Here is a 16,813-nt window from a genome sequence, read left to right as displayed (position 1 = left end):
CTACCAGTAAGTTGATGTCATCAGGAAAGCAGAGGTTGTTGAAGGTGGCTCCTGATTAGCACTCCTACGTCACCTGTTACATCCAAGGCCAGTGTCATAATGTTCTCAGTGGAAATAAGACTGTGCTGAATTCAAAACATTCTGCAAGTGTGACGTGAGGATTCTCAAAATAACTAATGTGAACTGCCTTTCTGACACATCAACTGTTTGTCTTTTTTTTTGTTTCCTTTGCATGCGACTCTCTCCTCATGGTTCCTTTTCATTTATATGACAGGGACTGGTTGCAGCAGACTGGTGCAAACTGATAATCATCCCAGCACACTATTTTTGTCATGGGTGACGCTCGGCTCTGTTTTAGCAGTATGATCATTTCATCTGCCTGCATTAATTTAAAAAAATATCCTTGTAGATCCTTTTTGTTTTCTCAGAACATACAGTCAAGGAACTAATTCTGCTTAGTTTTCAGAGTTCCTGTAAGCGGTGGTGTCACTGTTGACTTTCAATATACGGGAAAAATTCTCTTGCAAAGCCATATTTTAAAGTTTTTCTGAACAAAATGTATATATTTTGTTTTTGGAGGTTTGGGATTTGTTTTTTGCTTTTTTACCTCTTCATTGCTTTTTAGCCTTCAGATAGTTATTTAGCCTCATAGCAGTTTTTCTAGATGGCTGTAGCCATTTTCTTTTTCTTTTAAGTCTTGCAACCCGGCCTCAATTGTCACACACATCACAGTACAGCAAACAGGGAGAGTTGTGAAACAGATACTCGGGCTCCTGTTCTGAAAAGTGAGGGTATCCCTGAACTGTCAGTCTGCAGCAGTACCGGTCAGTTCGCTGTTAATTGTATGTTTGGAAGAGGGGCAGCAGTTCAATCCCACGAGGTCAAAAAACAGCAAACATACCAATGCACTACCAATAAAGACGGGAGCGTCTGGGGCACAGAGAGCTGCTGTGGGAAATCTGAAGCAACCAATTATAGAGCAGCCACGGGTCACCTGCTTACCAAAGCTTAAAGACCTACACACACACACACACACTGCTGCCCTCTGCCCCTCACATAGGAGGTAAACTAATGAACACAAAGATAAATCATAGTTTAAAAACAATCTGCAATAAAATAATGAACTGGCCACTGGGTGCACAGTGCGATTAATCATAATTTATTTTTAACATGTTTAAGTAGTGTTTCTTCTCCGGATAATTAAGAGGGGGGGAAGCATCCCACATTAACCAGCTTGTACTGACAATCCTCCACAGACGCACAGTGAGAGAGCCTCTTGTAATAAAGCAGCCGGCTTCACTACAGCACAGTAACACACACTGGAAATCTGCCAAAGGGCCATAAATGTGTTTCTAGTGACTGTCAAAGCTCCAAAACTCCTGTGTTTTCAGTAAAGAAAAGGACACTCTAGCAGCAGCTTCCCATAGCTGTTAAGAAGCTCTGTCTCTGTGTATGCTACACTTGAGCAGCAGTCAGTCCCCAGTGTTGCCTGATCATTCACACTGTACTTGTTAAGTGGCCACAAAGCCGCCTCCTTTAGTGACACTGCTGAATCACTTCTTTCCATTTTTAAAAAATGCTTTAAGTGAGAATTCTACCTAAGCAACAGGACACGACAGAAGTGATAAATTCACTTCAATTTTATTTATATAGAACCAAATCACAACAGTCATCTCAAGGCACTTAATGTTGAAAAAAACAATCATACAGAACAAATATAGAACATTCCAACTATGACATGACCTGCTATGAGCAAGCACATGGTGACAGTCGGAAGGAAAAACTCCCTTTTAACAGGAAGAAACCTCCAGTGGAACCAGACTCATGACGGGGCCGCCATCTGCGACTGGTTGGGGGTAAGGGGAGAGAGACAAGACATAAGACACACTGTGGAAGACACCCAGAAATTAATGATTAAATGCACAGTGCTGTTTAAACACATGTGAAAATGTAAAAGAGGTGATTTAAGACGACACTCGGTGCATCATCGGAAGGCCCCAGCAGTCTAAGCCTATTGCAGTGATTCAGGGTCACCCAATCCAGGACTAACTATATGCTTTATCAAAGAGGAAAGTTTTAAGCCCAGTCTTAAAGATAAATAGTTTGTCTTGCAAATCCGTACTGGGAGCTGGTTCCACAGGAGAGGCGCATGACAACTGAAGACTCTGCCTCCCATTCTACTCTTTAAATATCCTAGGAACAACAAGTAAGCCTGCAGTCAGAGAAAAGAGTGCACTGTTTGAGTGATATGGTAGTATATGGTCTTTAAGCTAAGGTTCTAATTATTCAAGACTTCGTCTGTGAGGAAAAGGATTTTATATTCAATTGTGGATTTATTTGGGAGCCAATATAGTGACAAATATGCTCTTATTTTGGTCCCTGTCAGTCTCACTGCAGCATATTGGATCAACTGAAGGCTTTTTATGTTTTTAAAACAACCTGATAATAATGAATAACAATAGTCCAGCCTGGAAGTAGTAAATGCTTGAACTAGTTGAACTAGTTCCATCAGCATCAGCATCATTCTGAGATAGGATGTCACAATGTTTCTGGAAGCCAGTAACACAGTAATAATCTGGTTAGACACTATGGTTCTAAGATTTTTAGGGCTGGAGAACCTCAACATTTAACATCGCCGAAACATTCAGTACTCCAGCATTCAGCTGCTGATGTTTGCCTGCATCAAAGGAAAAATATGAATGAGAGAGACACAACTGGAAGTTTATTTTCAGCATGAAGTGAAAGATGTTTTGGCCCAATCAACCAGAGAACATCAAATCATGGTTAAGCTTTCTCATACAACAGTGACTGTTTCGTCAAGTTTTTTTCAGCCGCATCCTTAAGCACTGCCATGCTGTGGATCATCTGCCTCTGTGTCTCCTTATCCCTAGCATCCTCCTCTATCACAGCAACTGTGAGCATGTCCTCCTTCACTACATCCTTGAACCTCCGCTACATGGCAGCTCCATATTCAACATTCTTTGTTCAGTATATCCACTATCGTTCCTTACAGCCATCTCAGACTGCCCTCCCTAACTTTATCTCCAAGATTCCTTGTTTTACATAGCAGTCCAAAATCCAAAGACTTTACTGTCATGTCTGCCACAAAAAACAGAAGTTTATGTAGGTTTATGTGTTTTCTTCCTAAAATCCCAACTTGTGATTTCAGTCTTATTTGGTTCTAGGTTTCTTTTAATAGACTGAGGTTTTTAAAAGGTCTTTAGAGTCATTGATTGAATTTACAAATGTGGCAGGAACCCTGATGGTTCCAATCCCCCCGACAGCAGGGCTTTCTGATATTGGGCTGTGCACATCCCATATCGTGTGAAGCTTCCAGTTAGAAAACTTTCTATTTCTTCTCTTTAGTGATTAATAAGACTTTTTGAGTTCTTCAGTCTCATTGATAAGCATTTGCTTCTAAGGGTGGAGACGCTGCTGTACGTCAGCTTCAGTGACGTAAACAATGTGGCGTACCTTTGTCTCATTGTTTCATTCAGCTCCCTAGTTTTGTTTCAGTTGAGTTGAAGGTTGTTCTCTTCATTATGGTGGTATGTTATATTTCACTGTTATGCAATTATGATGCAACTCCAAGTTTTCACGTGTGCACACCGACTGTTGTTGTCATATTCTCGAGTCTTTAACTTTCTCTAACCTCTTTTCACAGCACAACATTTAGTTCTGTTAGTTTGGCTGCAAAGAAAAACAACAGAGTAACTAATGAAACCTACAGCACATTACAGCAGCAGCAGACAAATGGCTGAAATTAGAGTTTAAAATGGAAACACTGATTCATAGGTTTAGCCCTGACCTGCCATATGCTTTACTACCATTTGTGGCTAATTTAATATTTAGGACAATATTTTCCCCCTGCTGTAGTATTCTTGTTTCTCCCCAGGAGATCCCTCTGCCGGCCGGGAGTTGGCCAGCTCCCAGCAAACCTGAGAGAGCCAGGCTCTATTTCACTGACTCCTAATGAAGATTAATTAATGTAGAGGGGAGCCATTTATAAATGATAATTACTATTAAAAACGTAAAGGGTCAGAAAGATTAATGTAGCATAAGACAGCGCAGGTATGTCAGTACAAAACCATATGCTCTGCTTCAAGTGTGTTAAATGTTGTTTCTCCAAAAGACAAACATCAAAGGAAATCGGTCAAATGAAGACATGCAACTTATCATATATACAGATACATACAAGTGTTACTGAATACAACATTTGATCATTATGGTTGCATTTAAAGTAAAACGAGCAGTGTACAGTTAAGGGCGGGGCTGTTAAAACTCCCCAACTCGCCTCTGTGACATCTGATTTTATCAGATGGTACGTGCCTCCATCTTTTATATACAGTCTGTACTCAAAACAGTCAAATGAACAGTGCACAAGACACATTTTTCAGACGTAAGCCTTTACTTGGTTTATCTATGATACTGGGGTGTGGCCAGTGTCTGTTAAGCTAATGCACTGCCACAGGTCATATCCATGGTTTTTATGTGCAAAAGAAGTGCAGATCAGAGTTTTTTGTGTCCTATGTGTGAATTAAACTGAATTGTGCATTCTATCTTTCGCTTCCTCTGTAGATAATCCTGCTCATCATACAAAATAAGGTTCTGGAAATGCAAGTGGAGGTCGGCTTGTTGACAACAATGTTTCTGAGTGAACAATGAAATGGATTGCAACTGTGCTGCTAGAATTTATGGTGTGGTTATGAAAAGCTTCAATTGATGTGAACCTAATTTAGCATTATATTATGGTTTGTTTTACGCCACTCTAACCTTGAAGAGAAACTTCTTCACCTTTAAAGGACACACGGACTATATATATGTATGTATGGGTTAACAGGGAGAAAATCCTCCCTTAATAACATTCAAATCCCTTTCTGACTTACTCACTGATTCAATTTCTCTGTTCAGTGAGGTTTACATAGATGAAATATATCAGAGGAAATTGACTGAGACTGAATCATTTTATTACTTCTTTGTGGGGAATCTGATGAATTGTGTGCTAAAGGTTTTTCTCTTAAAAAGTAGTTTATTTGTTATTTCACAAGATTTCTAAGAAATGCTGATAAAGTGTCACTGCTGGCGTTAAACATTAGATAAAGATTTTTGTTGCTCGGTGGCACATTTACAGCTGTGGCTGAGAGACCGGTTAACAGCAGTCAACTCACCTCCTCACAGATCTGTAACACTGAGATAAACTTATTTTCTGTTTTTTATTTCCATGTATTTGTTTGTCTGCTCCCCTCAGGTCAGAAAAAGCAGGAGAGATTGCCACTATTCCACTGACTAAGGTATGACTATCCAACCCTTTTTTGTGTGTTTGTATTGGTCAACTGGAAAATTTAGATATTTTTTTATATTACAGATATCGTGGATTAAATAATAATAATAAGCATAAATTGTTACCTGTAGGAAGCTATTTGAAAGAAAGATCACACACCCCATATCTCATTTGATAAAGTGCTTTGGCTCATGCAGGCTAGATATAAATAACAGCAACCTCCTGGCTACAATCGAGGGTTGCACATTGGTTCCATTGAATTTTTCTGCTGTCTGAAACAGATTACAGGTAGCTGCAGCAACCAACTGATTCACCAGAGGTGGAGCGTGCAGCACCCTCAACCTCAGGTCAACCATTTTTAATACCAAGGCAACTGCACAAATTCCCTGGGGAGCGTCAACCTGTCTCTAAACAAACTCAGTTTGACTTGAAGTGACTGCAGTTACTCTCAGAACACAGATTGCTAACATGTTGCAATCACTCAGAATAACTCTGCACTGATCACCACAACTTGTCTGCAATCTGTCTTTTGCAATAGGGGATCTGACTCAGCTGGTTGTCAAGTGACTTTTTTTGTTTTTGTTTTTGTAGTTGTTAAGGTTCAAAATTGAGGAAGGAGAGTACAAACCACCCTTGGTCCAGAAGCTCTTGGTCAAACAATGATTTTAATGAACACACGTGTGGGAAGACACTCTGTACGCAGACAGCCAGTAGTCCTCGACTTAATCAAAGCATAAACAGATATTTTATAGCATCAGGGTTTGATTTACTGACGCCCCTTCATGCGTCACAGATACATTTTATACATAGATCAGATCATCACCACAATGGCTTTTCACCCAGAAGATCATCTTCTATTTTCATGGCTGGTACTTTCCGTTCTTGTCTTAAAGTGAATTGTTCCTCTTTCTTGCCGAGACAACAAGGACGGTTCCTCTTTTACCGAGACACTTTTGTAGTTACAACCAGACATGACTAATCTCTCCTCTAAATAAATTTAACTCATGTGTGTGTATGTGTTGACCTCACATGCTCTTTCTCAATTCACCTGTTGCACTTCTGACCTTTTACCAGACCAGAGGCTCAGTGAGACTATATGTATGTCTTCTACTAAATAAATGTTTTAACCAAGAACCTCTACTTAAACCTTAATATAAAATGACCTGATATATAAGTGTTTTGTAAGCATGTACTGCAATTCCTTCTATGTTCTAGTTTTCCCTCAGCATGGATCATCTAGACACTCTCACTAGATGAAGCTTAAGACCATTAATGAACCTGAACATCAACTCAAATAAGCACAGATATGCATTGTGTATAAAATAGTCATAACTGCTTAAGGCCTTCTTAAAGCTATCTGTTACATTGTTAAAGCCTCGTCTTAGCCTGCTGCTCAAAATAACTTCCACTTCTGCAAAACTCTCCAAGCCTGTTTCCTGTCCTGTTACTTTTAGCCTTTCTGAAAGACACACACTGTTCAACCCCTGAATGCAATATAAACTCCAGATTGTATTATTAATGCAATGGTAATGATGACAATTATTTAACAATAGCAGTAAAATAATTTCCCTGCTCCACATAGTTAAATTGCTGTCCTGCAGCAACAACGTTGCCATTTGTGTCTGCAGATGCAATTTTCACCTGCTCATCACAGTAATCCACTGTTATCACAAACAAGATTGCATGCGATCTTGTTTGTGCCCGGTGACCCCTTCAGTCACCGGGCGATTGTGGCTCAAGAGTTGGGAGTTCGCCTTATAATCAGAAGGTTGCTGGTTCGACCCCCGGCTTAGACAGTCTCGGTTGTTGTGTCCTTGGGCAAGACACTTTACCAGTTGCCTACTCAAGGGTCAGAGGGCCCGGTGGCGCCAGTGTCCGGCAGCCTCGCCTCTGTCAGTGCGCCCCAGGGTGGCTTGCCATCAATGTGTGGGTGAACGGGTGAATGACTGGATGTGTAAAGCGCTTTGGGGTCCTTAGGGACGAGTAAAGCGCTATATAAATACAGGCCATTTACCGTAGGTTGCTGGGTAGCACACCTACAGCAGACCGACTCCCTGTCTTTACCATTTTATCAACACCTTGAAAAAAAAACAGCATCTCTTTGAAGACAGCAAACGACAGCGAGTTGTAGCAGATTCCCATCTTCGAAGCACATGCTGGGCCAGATAATAGTTTGTGTTGCGATCAACTGCAGGAAGATGTGATCACAGTGTGTTTGTATTCAGTACAATACAAGAAACAGTGATTTTACCCTGCTAACAGCTTCCTGTGGAGCTAATGGAAACATGCAGCAATTAGCTATAGTGCTTGGCTTGGCCTAGCTCAAAAACTAATTAGCAGTTGGAGCCATCCTGACCTGATCTCTTTAGAGAGAAAATAACTCAGGAGAATAAAGCTGCACCAGGCAAAATGTAATGTAGAAATCCACACGTTATCAACCCAATGCAAAAATGAAGCTTCCTGACTGAAATTAAACTTTATACAAACAGACGTTCAAAAGTCTGCAGGATATTGTTTCACCAAACAAGGATATCTGCTAAATTCAGTTCTGCATCCACCTGTGTCATCGTGTCATTTTGGCACTGCAACTTATGGTGGTCTATAGTGCAACCAACAATAACATCACAGATAGACTTCTACTGTCACAGCTCGTGACAATAGACACAACAAAGTGTGAGCGGAGAGGATTCTGGTCCAAGTCTACCTTTATGCATGCACGGCTTTTCAGTGTACAAACAAGCACCAATAAGCTTTTCCAATGTGAAGACCTATACCTTTATAAATGAAAGAAACGTGAAAAGGTTTCAGAGGAGCAGGTCCTCATATTTTGCAAGGCCCTCACAAAACATCCTAAAAATCCCTGAAACATTACTGCGGTCAAAAACATGATCTCCAGCATCAACATTCCCTCTGAACGTGAGCTCTCTAGCTTGTTTCGACTTTAATTTCAGCCACGTAGTGGGGATGCTATCTGCGACATCCTGCTAGAAAGCTTTGATGTGCAGGCCATCTCTGAAGAATTGCGAGGCCTCTGGTTTGTTGGCTGCATTTGCTGTGATGGGCCGATAAAGGCGAGCAGACGCAGCGCTACTGAACCAGAGCTCAGTATACAACATGTTACAGAGGGATGCCGTTCTCATTTAGCCTTTTGCATTATGTTTGATCACCTGTATCTGCAACAGGAAATTAATTTCTTTCTTTCTTTTTAAAAAAAAAAAACAACAAAAAACGTTAAAACATTCTTGTAAATGCAGCGATTGCATAAAAGTTCTGAACTTTATTCAGGTGAAATTCATAATCCTATAAACGTTGCAATAACACCGGCAATAAACGTAAGAAATTAACCGTCATGTAGGTGTCACCTTAGGTCAGCTTGGTGTATTAAGCTTCTTCTTGTGTCCTCATTTTCCACACCCACCGCCATCCATCACCCCCCATGACATTCCCTGTAGATCATTAATGAACGTTACAGGGCTTATTCATGGGTGGCTGAGCTGATCCAGGTGTTTATAGCCATCAGCGTCACTGTGTCCTTCCTGGTTATGGGATCTGCTATGAAGCACACCAGTAAGTTGACTAATTCCCATAAACTGCTCATGAAAGACGAAGGTAGACCCTGTGACATCACTATTGGTTTAAGAAAGTTGGTTTCAGTTTCAGAAAACTGCATCTTTTGGAACTTCGATATTAGCGTCATCTTTCAGCTCTGGATGTTGCTGTTGCTTTTGTATTTAATATTATAGGAGAAAAACAGAAAGCTGTGGGTATGCTATTTACTAGTGGTTCATCTCTGTGGTACTGCCACAATTGTTGATGTTTCTCTTGTTTATGTCGTGATTTATACTGAAGGAATACGCTGTGTAATGTTATGTTTTGACTGTTTCTTTCAGTTGATGGTCTGGTGAGCTCACTGTGGAGCAGCAAGCTGGAGTGGCTGACTAAAGCCTGGGAGCCAAAGTTGCCAAATAAACAGCACATCTGCTCAGCAAGAAGGTGATGATGGGGAGTAAAAGCGTTTAGTTTTCATGTGCCAGAGAGCATCATCAGCATCAGCTGTTCACATGTAAAAGTTAATAGTTTAATCAGTTATGTAATTATAATTATAGTTTTGCTTTAAAAACAAGTTAAAGTTGGTTGAAGTTGCTTTTTCATACAAAAACTTTAGACATTTTCTGGCGAATCACGTGGGGATGTTTTCCACGGTTGTGCTCTCTAATGCATGCCCCCTTGCAGGAAGTGGTTTGCATATTACTGGAAATACTCCATGTGATTAAGGAGAGGGTGCTGCCTGGGAAGACCACAGAGGAAGCAGAATATGTGATTCCCTCTTGCTGGCAGTGCAAGCTGCTCAATTCTCACATCAGCACAGTCACCGCCTACTGGGAACTGGGTGGTTCAAGATTCGCCGCTGATTACATCAGACGTTTGTGCTTTTATGTGGACGACCTCTGGGTGATGTGCACAGAATTCATAGTTCAGGGCTGCAGAGCACGGTTGAAAATGGCTTATTCTTGGAATTATATGATAAATGTAATATTTTTCTTTAATAGAAATAATTACACAAAGAGATGTCATATTACAACCGGGCTCCACAGAACCTTTCATGCAGACATCCAGGTGATTATCACATCATCAGTTGGAACGTAATAGAAAAACTAATTTTGAGGCTGTTAAATAAAATAAAATGCTCGTCACGTTGAGATGACCTGCTCGTCCTGTCCATTCACTGTGATGAATGATCCAGATGATCCATGATCCAGCGTGTCTGCTGGCTTCATTAAGGCTTTCAACATTTGTTACTGAAATACAGTTATTAATAATCTCCAAGGCTACAACACAACAGCGCTCAAAATGATGGCATGCTAAAGCTCAAATTCTCTTTGATCGTTTAAATGAAGCTAGTTAATTATGGAGCACATTTTTAATCCAGGTTTAACAGTAATTATGGGAAACCAGGCCTCTTCGTATCAAAGAGATTTTAGCTTAGAATTCATTTTTGTCCCTTTTATTGAAGGTTCTCAACGTATCTACATCTGATGGAAACATGACAGTAATTTACATCATCTGTATGTGTCACTTCTGTACTTTTATAAAGGATGGTCCAGTGGGTCCTACGCTGAAGGACGTAATTAATTTCTTTGCGTTTAGACGATTGAGCTGGGTCTGGCAGATGCTTCTGGGTCTCTTCACTCAGTTAGAAACTCTGCGAAGCAAAGCTGAGCGCAGCAGTGAGTGTGATCCTTATCCACAACACTCTCCAGCTGGTGGATGAGCAGTGGCACCCAGGTCACTGCTCCTCTCCACAAGGCTTCCAGCTGGTGTCCTCTCTTTTACACCAGAGCAAAGAGAAGACAATCTAACTTTCAGTTGTCTTGTGGCCCCTCACTCCTTCTTTGTCAAGAGATTCAAGAGCAAGCAAGCTTGAAATCCACCATATTCATTCATACTACACCAAAGAAGTAATAACTGCAGAAAAGTTTCCGATTTTTCACTATCTACACTCGAAATTTCGATTGATTTGTTTTTTTTAACAGTTGGTCCACACAGCTTAAAAAAAGAAAGAAAAAGGGAACAAAGGAAGCAAAAGCTTTGTTTCTTTGTTAGAGGACAGTCTGGGCAATGAGCTACTTTTTCTGTAATTTTACACATTTATTACTTACAGTTTATTACAGAGTCGTGCTGACAGATTTCTATATAAGGACACTGAGACATGATTTTGAAATAGTACTTGTTTTCTCTCTTATGGGGATAATTCAGCAGGCTGGAGAAAGAAAGGACTTTCTCTCATCTGGACTGTATGTGGCCCATGATGTAAAATGACTTTAATATCTCTGCTTTAGGGTGCTAAGATTTGCAGACATCCTATCATGCCATCAGTTTAACATCCTTATAAGATGTATATGATGATTCCTTTGATTCAGCATAGCAGCGTCAAACACTGGAGATCAAAATTAACAGCAAACCTTAAACTGAGTTGCTCTCTGAGAAATAGCAGGTCCCAGACCTGTAGCTTCAAAGCCTGAAATAACTGCAGGATTTACAGGGGAGACTCTCGCAAACGTCTAAAACATCCAGTTAAAAAGTACTCGAACTACCAGGAGTCACTGCAGAAATCATGCGGCGCGTCCGCAGGTTATTACTTATTTGTCTCGTCGTGATTTTAGTATAAAGCAAACATAAAAACTGCATCGGCCTATTGAGGAGATTCACTTTGGGCACAAGACTTCGAAGTTTCACTCCTCTTGCACCATATTTGCACCAAAAAGCCACTCGAACCGATTTCACAGGCTGTTTACTCAGGTTCTCTCTGTCTCTGCCTCTCTCCTTTATAATTTAATCTGCAGCGTGTTTTCTCTCCCCCTCCACATAAATGAAGAAGAGGACGATCTGTGACATGACGTATAATTCATCTGAAACGCTCTTCAGACGACGACTGATTAAGTTAATTTCATGCTTCTCCTTTTTTTTCCTCTTCCTTCCAGCGTGGCCAAAGGATTCATGTCACTGCTCGGGTTCGTTGTCATCTTTATTGTGTCGGTGTGTGATCCCAGGGTAAATAACACACACACACACACACACACACACACACACGGAGTAATGACTGCTGTCTGGAATTCTGCCAGTCATCCGTGTTTTCCATCTGCTTCAGGGTTTTGTTGTCATGTTGGACAAAGTTGTGTCGTTCTCCCTCAACACTGAAGTGGGACTGTTTGTCTTCATCATGCTGAGAGAATGCAGAGAGGACAGATTCCAGTGAGTACCTGTGATGTTCAGGATTGGATTAACTTAAAAAACAACTTTAAGGCTTTATTTTGTTTCCAGAAACAGATTCGAGTTGGATTTTTGGCGGCATAGCACACAGTTTAACTGGCATACATGCTCCACCCTTTCTGTTGGAGCTTGTTTCAGCTCTTCGTTCCTGAAACGGTTCGACCGTGATAATGAGAATAATAAATTCTCCCTCGCTCTCTCTGCTTGTCTTTCCAGACAGCTTGCCATCCCTCTGCCACTGGGCGACTGCGTGTTCAGCCTCAGCTGGCTGCTGCCCACCTACTTCCTGTTTGCAGTAACCTACGACGTCCTGCAGACCCTGGCGGATCTGGCGCATTATCTGCATTTCTACAACCACGATCAGGAGCCACACATTTACAATCTGACGGGGAGTTTAGCAGCAGCCAATCTCTCCACCCTCCTCTGATCTAAGCAGCTAGTTAAGGCACAAACTGGTAGGAGTTAAAATTGCCAAAATGACAAGCTTCGCACCTTTGTTTGTTTGTTTTTATTTGTGCACTGCACTTTCCCAAAAACCGTGTACGTAACAATCTAACAGTCAGCGGAAGAGGGCTCTCTTTTGTTATCTCACGGTGGCCGTCCTTGCTCAAGTTGGCGACACAGTAGAGATCAAAATTTCAGACTGTTTTTTTTCCTTTCAGTGGCCTTCATGGCATATTAGCTGTAGATTTAGGACTCATCTAGGAAGGAAATAAGGAAGTGTGGACCCAGTGTGTAACTAAAGTGATCAAAGTTAGATAAAAGTTTTTGTTGCTATAAAATAATAGACATCTAAAAATTACATTCCTGATGATCAAGAACTGCAGAAGCCGTCTTAATTGGAGCGGCTGGCAGATCTGCAGCGTGGATGTTACCAATTCCACGACTGCTCCGTTTGATTTCGTCCCGCTGTTTCTTCATCTCGTCCTCAGTCTGCTAACCGTAGTGGATTTCTTAGCCATAGCATTGTCCTCAGCAGTCAACCGGAGATTCTCGATTGGGTTTAGTTCAGGATTCAGGGGTTGCCATTTCATTATTTCAGGCTTAACAGCTGCAAGGAAGTGCTTTCCCGGTTCTGCAGAGTGATTACGGAGCATTGTCTTGCATAAATATTGTTGGCTGATTAGACGCTGATGTCAGGGAGGTAATAATCTGTGTTGAAGGAGCTTCATCGGGACATTAGCATTCACCTTGCTGAGGGGATGTGTAAGAGGCTCAAACTTTGCAGCAGAAAACATCCACCAAACCATTAACCTCCCTCCTCCAAACTTAACTGGCTTCTTCACACTGGTGTGGGTGCATTTGTTTTCCAGTTTTAGTGCAGAACATGATGCTTGCTGTGTGAACTTATTATTATACCAGTTCCTCTGTGTCCACGTGATCTGTTCCTCTGCAGATTTCAGTATACGCTTTTGATTTCTCCTGTTTCATGATTGGTTTGGTCCCTGCGGGCTTTCAGTCTGATTTCTGTATACCGAGAAAGGACCTTACACCTTTTCAGCCGAGAATCGGCATCAGTGTTGAATCAAATCTGTACTAAGACTTTTCTCCTCTTCTCCTTCGGCTTGTATAGACGGCCAGCATTTTAGAGGTAAACTGTTTGAATATTCTAGCAGTCAGAGGAGCCGGTTGTCCAAAGAGCACTAATACATTCAGCCTCCACTTGAACCACAGCCATCAACAACCAGCAGCTCCCCATCTTTCAAAATGATTGTTCTCTATTTTTATGGGGGTCTGTCAGATCCCAAAGCGTTCTCTAGTTTTGATCACGGTTCCTTCAGAAATTCTCATGAAAGTTTTTTTTTGCAGTTTTGTTGTACAGTATTTTCAGCGTTTTCAAATTCGACACTATGCCTCAATGACATATTTTTATTAGTGTTAGGGTAACTTTAAATTTGAATTGTTACAGCCTTGACTTTATTCTCTAATTTTGGTCTCTACTGTACAATAGTGCCATTTTTCTGGGTGTGCTTAGTTCGTATTGAGTCGATTTCTCTTAACTCTCATTTTGAGTGTTTTATACAGCCTTTTAACCAGGCTGCAGCCAGTCTGTGTGATGGGTAGAGCACAGACTAACTGGGTAATATTTAGATTGGAAATCAGATTAATGTTCAAAAAGCGAGAGACAGATTAAATCCTACTGAGATGAAACATTTCAGCGTGCTTAGTTTTTTGCATCCAGTCTGACGGTAAATACACTTTGAAATTCTTAGTGCTGTGCAAACGTTTCAAGCAAGTAAAGTGAGGATAGTTTGCAGTTATCAGCTGTTAACGTTTTACAGATTGTGAAGTAGGGCGAAACCTAAATCAAATCAGTGCTTTGCCTTTTAAATCAGCACCAGTTCATGTCGGTACACTTGCACAAAGTTCTTTTAAGTCATTTGGAAGGCAGGTTGTTCCAGGAATCCCAACAGTTCTCATGTGGATTTCCTCTGCCTGTGTCTTCTGTCTCTTCATGTAATCCCAGACTCACTCCATGATGTAGAGATCAGAGTTCTGTGGGTGTTACACCATCTGTTACAGGACTTCTTGTTCTTGTTGTGGCTGAAGTTAGTTTTTCATGACTGGCTGTTGCGAGACATCTTCATGCTGTATGATGAATCTGGGCTGCTTTGCTGTATATGCTGTCTGATAAATGGGACTAAACATCAGAAACTTCTGCACAGTACTATTTATTACTTTGTTATAGATTTACTCCTTAACGCCTTATGCAGAGTATAAAAATGGCATTTATTTAAACAGTAATGTATAATAGTCGAGTAAGTTATATAGTTACGACATAGGCAGATCTCTTCTTCAGGGTTTTTCAGCCTTTGCTGCAGTCTACATTATTTTCATACTAATAATATTGCAGTGCACACACAGGCACACGCACACACAATCATGTTTTCATATCAATGTGGGGACAACTAATTGATATAATGCTTTCTGTAACCCTGAAACTAAAAACCACATTTTGAATCACAAAAATACCTTCAAACTCGTGGGAACGTGGATTTTGTTCCCATAAGGGCTGTTGGTCCTCACATGTATAGTAAACTTCCAATTTTTGGTCTCCACAAAGATATGTAAACTAGTACAGGCACACACACACACACACACACACACACACACACACACACACACACACACAGAGGACTTAAAGGCAGCGTGTCACTGCACTCCACACAGCATTAGTACGCACAATGAAAAGTTAGACTAGAGAGGCTCCCAGTGGTCTCTTTGCATGTTCACAAATGCAAGAACTTTTGGTTCAGGCATGAGCTCCATTTAGCCTCCCAATACACAAGCTAAACCTGACAAAAATGTGTATTTTATTATAACCAGTTGACTGATTACTCATGTCTAGGGCATGTACTATAAAGCATTTGGGGATTCAGGATTAGCCTGATGTTTAAGGCCACAGCAGGTTAAGTTGGAGATAAGAAATCAACTCATGCAGTGCAAAAAAATCACCACCTACCATCACCACCCCCAGAAGATCCCTCAGACCTCAGTAGGCACAAAATAACTGTATCTTTAGTTTTAAGAGACTATGTGAAGTCTTTCTCTCTGTGACACCATCAATAAGAAATAGAGAGTATTAGAAGCAACCTCCTGACCTGCTTTTTTAAGTGCTGGTTGCAAACAACTTTTAAGCCACTCTATTTTTCCATAAGCCTTAAAATACTGATATAATCCTCAGACAGGGCACTTAAGCCTTTTACTTGTTGACCTTGTATAAAATTTGTAAGTCAGCCTCCTTACTGGCATGAGCTGCTGTTTTTTGCCAACTTTTCCGGTTTTACTGACCACGCAAAGCTTTGAAAGCCCACACACTTTCATGTGGGGCTTATCCTACCACGCAGCTGCTGTGTTTAGGCCACAGTGTGAGTTTAATCTTGTTTAATTTCTCTAATAATCAAGTTTATTATTTAATTTTTACAATCAATGCCTCTGCTGACTTGTCTGGTCACATGATGCCAAACTCTGGGATGACTCCCATCCTTGTTACATAAGGAAAAGATATATCTGGGGTAGGTTGAACTTGCTTTGTGTTGCTTGATGTGTTTACCTGGGACCTGTAAACCTACAAAGTCCAGCACATCCACGTCTTGTTGATTTCTGAGTTCTCCTACCCCATCATTACAGCTATTTAAATTAACAGGCTGTTGTCTGATGTAAGAAAGGTTTAGCTACTCTTTCAGCTTCAACCTACGCTTTTAGTTAACAGCGAGCAAAGAAAAAAAGTTGCTTTTGAGTCTATTTCTAACCGATGCTCATCAGAGAAAGACAAACCTATCTCTGAAACCTCACAAAACTGAAACAGCGAGTTTCTGAGGAATCTTCAGGAATGATGATGCTGTTTTCCTGAGAACCGATTGGTCAGTAGACGGTGATTTTGTGCATGTTGATATCTTACCTGCCGCGGAGCAGGGTAAGCCTGCAGCACAAGTTAATATGCAGATGTGTCCTGGTAAGACAGTGGCAGTGAAAAGCCAGGGTCTAGCTTCATAGTACAGGCTTGTGAGCATTTCACCGCTTCGCTTTCATTTAATTTCGATGGGTCAGGGTTAGCGGGGAATGCAGCATGCCGCTTCGGTTTGATTGCTTTCTGCAGAAGCACCAGCCTGAGGACGTTTGAAATCAAAGATTTACTGTTTTATTAAAGTCGGCTATTTTTGTTTGACATATATTAAAAAAAACATGTATTCATGATTGCCATTCAGTCGTATTCTTTGGCGCTATTTCAGCACCGACACTCTACAGACACACAAATAA

At 40.9% G+C, this 16,813-nt stretch overlaps 1 protein-coding gene across 2 annotated transcripts in view; it reads left to right on the top strand.

Moving 5' to 3' along the window:
- LOC146680541 (uncharacterized) overlaps window positions 1-16,756 on the top strand; it is a 91,361-nt gene extending 74,605 nt beyond the window's left edge. For both annotated transcript variants that reach the window (XM_085449722.1, XM_085449721.1), the window contains 6 exons: window positions 5,249-5,291; window positions 8,734-8,848; window positions 9,172-9,274; window positions 11,764-11,833; window positions 11,931-12,034; window positions 12,269-16,756. In XM_085449722.1, the coding sequence (XP_085305848.1) occupies window positions 5,249-5,291; window positions 8,734-8,848; window positions 9,172-9,274; window positions 11,764-11,833; window positions 11,931-12,034; window positions 12,269-12,479 (646 nt within the window). In that variant the 3' untranslated portion in view covers window positions 12,480-16,756. The remainder of the gene's footprint in view (window positions 1-5,248; window positions 5,292-8,733; window positions 8,849-9,171; window positions 9,275-11,763; window positions 11,834-11,930; window positions 12,035-12,268) is intronic.
- The last annotated feature ends 57 nt before the right edge of the window (window positions 16,757-16,813 follow it).

Source organism: Copadichromis virginalis, linkage group LG23, assembly GCF_057382275.1.
Source record: "Copadichromis virginalis isolate Kocher_CV1m ecotype Utaka linkage group LG23, C_Virginalis_male_GT1.1, whole genome shotgun sequence".
Taxonomy (NCBI): Eukaryota; Metazoa; Chordata; class Actinopteri; order Cichliformes; family Cichlidae; genus Copadichromis; species Copadichromis virginalis.
The sequence above is the reverse complement of the archived record's forward strand: the minus strand, read 5'-3'. Positions and strand labels throughout refer to the sequence as shown.